The 7,401-nt window shown below is 32.3% G+C and overlaps 1 protein-coding gene across 1 annotated transcript; it reads left to right on the forward strand.

Moving 5' to 3' along the window:
- The first annotated feature begins 2,800 nt into the window (after window positions 1–2,800).
- Window positions 2,801–6,624, forward strand: LOC128168070 (uncharacterized). Its single transcript, XM_052834163.1, has 2 exons — window positions 2,801–2,898; window positions 4,900–6,624. Exon 2 carries the CDS (start codon window positions 4,900–4,902, stop codon window positions 6,622–6,624), a length of 1,725 nt encoding a protein of 574 aa, XP_052690123.1. The 5' UTR covers window positions 2,801–2,898.
- Window positions 6,625–7,401: the final 777 nt, after the last annotated feature.

Consider the following 7,401-nt stretch of genomic DNA (forward strand, 5'->3'; position numbering starts at 1 on the left):
ATGACATGTCAAAAGGTACCACTCCAGCTCTACACCGATACAGTACTTTATAAAAATAACGAGGTCAAAATAAATCATCACACCTACACTGTACCTTAAATTAACAAAATAATGGGTTCTAAGCTATAAACTTGTACTAGTTTTTGGTAATTTAAAATTTCCATCTATTATCTATTTAGCTTTGAACATTTGAATATTTTTTTATATCTTTACAGAGAGCTCTTCTTCTAAGGAGATCAATATAGTCCAAAAATGGCCACGACCACCAAACCCTCTTGATTTAAACATCAGTCGATATATATGTTATGAATATAATCTTACATGTATCAATTTTGCACAATTAAAAAAAAAGTTATTGAAAATGAATGATAGTTTCCCCAATCAATATTAAAATTTAAAGACGTGAATGTTGTCTTCTATATTCTCATGATAATCAGAAATTTGAGTTGATTTAACAGAAATAACTATTTTCATGCAATAATATTACTAGGTTCTTATACAATGTTATTCAGAAAATTTGTCAATCTCAGTAAATATACTCTGATCAATGTCCAAAAGCACGTAAAGTTGGACTGATATCTGTCACATCTTCCATTATTTTAATTAAGGAATATCCCAAATTTATAATATTCACCGACGATTTGAAATATGTTACGCACGTGTTCTACATTTCAGATGAAAATTATCTTTAGCTTTAAAACATACAAGATAAAACATATAAAAGAACAATACGTTTATGTTTACAGTGACACTTATTTGTTGGTATTTTCTTGGTCTTTGGCTTGACAACACTTTTGCATGCAGGGAAATCTACTTAAAAACATAACAGTTTCTTTACTAAGATCGATGTAAAGCCAGGGATTCAGAACGGAATTCACGTAGGGCAGGCGGAAACCCAATACCTCGAAATTCTCCATTGCTTGAAGGATGCGCAAAAGGCGGGTAAACACATTGATCTGAAAGAGGTGGCGGATTTGGATCACAGAAGAAGAAAACATATAATATGAAAAATATACAAGATTTTCTTTTAATTGTGTCTTATATAATAATAGTTAATCTCAGCTTCCTTTCCACATTGTACAAATATTGTCCACAAAATTGTTAAAACAACTAAGTAAAGGATAACATAAATAGCTATATGAATGCTCTTTATTGTTAATTTTCAAAAATTAAATTAGAATTAAAAAAACCATGACTAATTCTTACCAGCAAAGACACAAAGCAGACTGCAAAAGAACGGCAATTGCAAACAAAAAGGCTATCAATATCATACTTTCAATACTACCCTCTTTCAATACTACTATCTTAATACAGGGCTTGAAATGTAAATTAGAAATTTTGTAAAAAAAAAAAATAGCTTGAATGTTGAAAAATAAACCATTTTTCATATTATGTAACCATTATTCTTAAATTCCACTCTACAAAAGAAATCAAAAGTGTTCACAAAAAGTTTGTAAAACAAAATGTTTAAATGCAAATATTTCTAGGTCAAACTTCATGATGTACTCAGAGTTAAGGCGTCCTCTCTTAATTAAGTGTGATAAGCGTAACGTGCATTGTAAAATTTCGGCTGAAATTTGTCAACACTGATTACTGCATGTAAGGAAATATCTTTGAAGAAAATATCATTTACTCGTTTAAAAATAATTGGTGTGTTCATTTTAAAGAGCTGCCAGGATCTTCAAATTTACCTATTTTTGGCTTTAAAAGTCGAACATGAATTGTTTTATAGTAACTACGTATCAACTTCATACTGTATTGAAATCATAAATAAATAATAGTTCAAACTGTTAATATTTGTATGATTTCTTCAAATAATAAATTTCCAAGCCAAATGTAAGCAATAATGTCTGGAAAATTATCATTTCTATTTGGGACCCCATATTTCCAAAAATGGCATGTGACATAGGTCAAAAATGAAATAAATGAACACCTTAGGTCACCATCTTTATAATTTAGATGTTTTTGGATGGTTGACGTTACTAGTATTTCAGCTAGGTACCGACATTCCTAAATAATTTATATGCAAATGGATATGAACAATGGTGTAAAGAAAGTTAATGGGGCGAACAACCAATTTGATTAAATTCTTATAAAATATACATACACATATTTTTTAATGTTACATAATTTTGTTGCAGTCATATTCATATCAACAGTGATTTTTCACTTTTTTTTAACAAACAATAATACCTATGTTACTTACGGATGCAGTAAATATCGCAAAATATTTCTTTAAATAATTACTTAACCCTTAGATGCATGATCCAGAAATGTGATTATACAATATTTAAATCACTATCATATTAAGAATAAGTTATAATAGATACCAGAAGTATTCTAATCATACAATTCAGTATCTAATTGTGATGAAATATTTTAAGTGGTAATTATATTGTAACGTATACATTTCCAAGAGCTACAATACTATGATACAAAGTAGACACATACGGCATACTTGTACAAATCGAAAGTTGGCTCCCTAGAGGTTACAGAAGTTCACATTTTGTCAGGAATAATATTGATCAATTATTATGGCCCGGAAAAATGCATATGAAGTAAATATGTATGCGAATACCAAGTGAATAACATGTAGTTCATTGGAATATAAAAAGTAAGAGATTGCAATATCTCTCTCTCTCTCTCTCTCTCTCTCTCTCTCTCTCTCTCTCTCTCTCTAACCTAGTCTCGTTCAACCAGACGCTCGACTGTCTCCGTAAATATCCGTTGGAGATTTACGGAGACAGCCGAGCGTCTGGTTGAACGAGACTATCTCTAACCAGGAAGTAAATTACAAATCTCGTGAATTCTCGTTTAAACCTTTATCTTTTACCTTGTATTCCGAAGTACCGGTATATACAACTATATCATTCGTGTGCATTGTCGTTCATTACACAGGTAACTTTTTGTATTATCAATGGAAAGTACAATTCATATAGTCAAACCATGTAAGGCATTTGAGAATCAAATTTAACTCATTTTCCATGTGTAATATTAAAGATATGAGATATTTAATGACAAGTGCTAACGTGTCCATACATGCACTTCCTTCTTAATGTATACAAGACGGAAACGAAAGTGGATAGACATAAAAATTTAATCAAAAATAATGTGACTGGACACAAATTTGAAAATCAATTAAATGAGGAATGATAAGTTTTTCTACGTACCGGTAGAACTGTGGGCATAAATGTCAAAATAAATATTTTTTTTTTTGATTTTTGCTCTTCTAACGACCGATCAATACAGTTGGTTGCATGAGTGGATGGTCAACAAATCGACCATCACAAATGCTTTAAACTTTGACATATTGCACTTATGGTCATACACACACATTTAGTAATGAAAAAAACCCAAATATTTTAGCTGTGGAATTTTATCATTTACTTATATCTTCACAAAACGCTCTTCTGAGGGTTATTAAAATTTTCTAAAATGGCCACAACCACCAAGCCTTTTAAAAAAGTTCAGACATTAATTTTGGGATTTTTTTTGTATTTAGTAGCTATGCACAGGGATTTTCCTGCTATGTACATGAAATTATATTTCTTTTATTCTCAGCTGCATAATATAAAGTTTTATCTTTCGAGTACATTAAAAAGTATGCAGAAACGTTTTGATAATTTATTTTGTGAGGTTCTAAAACAGAGGGTAACTCCATAAACAAACAGATTTTAACGCGGGCAGAATTTATTGACTTCAGTAGCAGGTAATATACTAGTTGCTCTTTAAAAAGCTGGAGTATCTAAAAATACTCAAAAAGCGATGACTTAGGTCTTGCTCAGTAAAACGCACATAACTTAAAACGACTGATTTGTTTGCATCTGCCATAAGGAGGAGCCTAAAATCCATGGGGATACTGCAATTAAAGGCATCCTCTTGCCTATTTTGCTAATTTTTAAGTGCCAAATGCAAATTTATGCACTCTATTATTGGGTTATGTGTGCATTATTTTTTCATATTTACAAAATTTATCAGTTTATCTTTTTACTGATTTGTAAAAAATAAAATGATTTTTGATGATTCATGCGGGATATGAAGCTGGCGATATTGCAGAAAAAATACATAACCCGCCTCAGCGCGTGAATCGTCAAAGAAAACGTTTTCTGTTTATATTTACATCTTTGATTTAACATATTGATCAATTGATTTTACAAAGTAAAAGAAAAAAAGGACTAAATTATTGTTAATGTACATCAGTACGTTAGATTAAAGTTTTCTATGGGAACTTGAGTCTGGCATCATCTTGAATATTTCGTGCAGTCCGTGATTTTTCTCAGGTTGCTGAAGGTTTCGACCGACTATGAATTAACAATAAATCCCCTAAGAATAGAGGGAATTATACTTAGTTGATCCAAGCATAGAAGATATATCTTACCTCCTGCTAAATTGTAAGAAAATCATTGGCTTACAGCAGTCATTAAAAAAGACAGACGGTAAGATATAATCGTTACATAGTTTTTAGTTTACCTAATATGGTTTATACATAGTCAGTAAATTCCATATGGAATTAACTGACCATGTATGAACCATATTAGGTCAACTACAAACTATGTAACTAATAATATTACATGTAACACGTCTTCACAATATATCTTTATATGTGTCAGTTTCGCTTGCCCGCTGAAAACGGTCCTATTGTACATTAAACCCTTACACAGAAATAGATTTGACTTTATTATACAATTAATAGTAATTCAGTTGTTCAAAGGTACCCTCGAAATCAAATAAAGTTAAACCACCAATAAATTCTTGGAATGCCTAGCATTTTTGTCAAGGAACGAATCCATCTCTTAGCAGTGGTTTGTTTAATTCTTGATTCAGTTAATTGCATGAAATACTTGAATCACCAATGTTATTGTTAATAATCAAACTGTTTTTTATTAACAATCTTTACAGATGGCATTCTCCAAATCCCAAATACCATTCACAGCCCAGCACTATTTGGTGTGTGGTACCGAAGACTGTGAGAACAACTGTCAGTTTTACTGCAATGATTGTCACCAACCAATGTGTGAACAATGCAGAGATGAACATCAGAAGAGTCCAGATACCAAGAACCATGAAGTTGTCTCTTACCAACAACGCAAAAGACAACTTCCTGAAGTTAAATGCGAAGCCCATGTAAATAAAGACGTAGACATGTTTTGTGAGCAATGTTATGTTCCTGTATGTTCAAAATGTGCAACCAAAGACCATGGTGGACACACATTTAGAGATTTGGAAACAGTGTACGCAGAAAAATGTGCCATTTATTTAGATAGAATAACACAAATTGAAGAGTATTTCCTCCCAATTTCACAGGATTTGCTTAAATCTACAAAAACAGATTCTACAGAAATAAAGAGAATCATGGAGAACATACGCACATCCATGAGAGCCGAAGCTGAGTCTCTAAAAAGTATGGTGGATGCTGTGACTTCAGATAATATAAAACAAGTCAATGAACAAGAAAAGTATCTCCTCCAATTGTTTTATTCTCAAGAAATAAAATATAACGATTACAATTCGTATCTTAATGAACTCGCAAAAAAGTTTCATGGCTATCTCTCCTCTAAAAATCTTCAAACTTTGATATGTGATTGTACAATGAATCTCAAAATAGACCCCATACCAGAGACCACCAAACCAGTCTCTCCAATATTTACTGCTGGTCAGTACAGCAAGGAAGATGTCACCAAACTACTGGGTAGAGTAACTGTTCCTGACACTAAACCAGAGATCAGAAAAATAAAAACCATGGAGACTCACTCTACACAATTGAAACCTAGAGGGAATCAGAAGAAACAAGACAGAGTGAAATCTGACGTGAAACTAACACTGTCTCTGTCTTCCTCTGTCACCAAGGTCAAGGAGTACACAGTACCAGGTGTTGGTAGTGTATATCATTTATCACTTGGTAAATCAGGCAGACTCTGGGGCAGTGATGATTATGGTAACCTTGTCCATACAGATCTACAGGGGAATCTGCTACAGAAGATACAAACCAGTATAGGTGATGGCTACCACACAGTCACACAGGATGGGGATCTGATCTTTACAGACAGAAAGAACAAAGTCATCAATAGGATAAAACAGGATAATACAGTCACTGAATTCATTAAAACAGGAGACTTGGGACCACTCAGCATACACTCCTCCCGCATCAACGAGGACATACTGGTTGGGATGATTAAGGGTAGAGAGGCAAAAGTCACCAGATATAACAAGACAGGGAAAGAAATACAGAACATACAGAGGGACAACAAAGGACAGGAACTGTATGGTAATCCACGCTACATCACAGAAAACATCAATGGTGATATCTGTACATCAGACTGTAACAAACGAGCTGTAGTGGTAGTGAATAAATCAGGACAACACAGGTTCTCCTACACAGGTCAGGGGTCGGGGTTTTGGCCCTATGGTATCTGTACTGATCTCCTTGGTCACATCATTGTCTGTAACGGTTATTCTGGCAATAAATCACTTGACATCATTGATCAGGACGGTCAGTTCTTGTCTCTACTACTCACACCACAAAAAAGGATACGTTCCTGTGGTCTGTGTGTGGATGATGAAAACAATCTCCATGTGGGACAATTGAGACCCAACAAAGTGACAGTGTACAAGTATCTACAGTAACAGTTACACTGGCTCTCATAATATGAATTAATGAAATATATATATATATATATATATATATATATATATATATATATATATATATATATATATATATATATATATATATATATATATTAACATGGCTGAAGTAAATTTTGTGGGGATTACATATTAACGGTTGTATAAGTTCAGTGATTTGTATATGCATAAAACTGATATATTTTTTTCATCAAACACTTACTGAAACTGTCATTCTGCATATAGCGTAAGCAAAAGAATACTTTTAAAAAATAGAAAATTATCAACTTTTAAAAGGTATTTTGGGCGGGAAAAATTAATCATCTTTACTATAAACATGTTTATTTGCTTTGAGTGCTTACTACATACGTTGTAATAATTTAGAGATATAAGTAATATTTGAATTATATATCAAAATACGCATATGGTTTTATTTGCTTTTCATTCTTAAAAATTGTATAATTACATGATTGTATGTTTTCTTTATAATATACATAGGTTGCATAGTTTGAAAGATTATTTATCCATATATATATGCATAACACAGGAGGGTTTTTCTTATGAAATACTTACAGTAAATGTATTTGGTAAATATATCTGACTAGTATATAAAAGTGGTTGATTACTCTGAAATGAGTTTTGTTGAATAAACCCCTGAGGAATGACCATCAGGAAATGACCTTGTGTCCAGACATGACAGACTATCAGACAAACGTTTATATGAAGCATGAACTTTTGATGCTTCATATAACTGCTATATGTACCTAATGCAAAATT

This window comes from Crassostrea angulata, chromosome 10 (genome assembly GCF_025612915.1).
Source record: "Crassostrea angulata isolate pt1a10 chromosome 10, ASM2561291v2, whole genome shotgun sequence".
Lineage (NCBI taxonomy): Eukaryota > Metazoa > Mollusca > Bivalvia > Ostreida > Ostreidae > Magallana > Magallana angulata.

Excerpts from the sequence above, each read along its gene's own strand:
- LOC128168070 (XM_052834163.1), top strand. The coding sequence starts at position 4,900 with ATGGCATTCTCCAAATCCCAAATACCATTCACAGCCCAGCACTATTTG.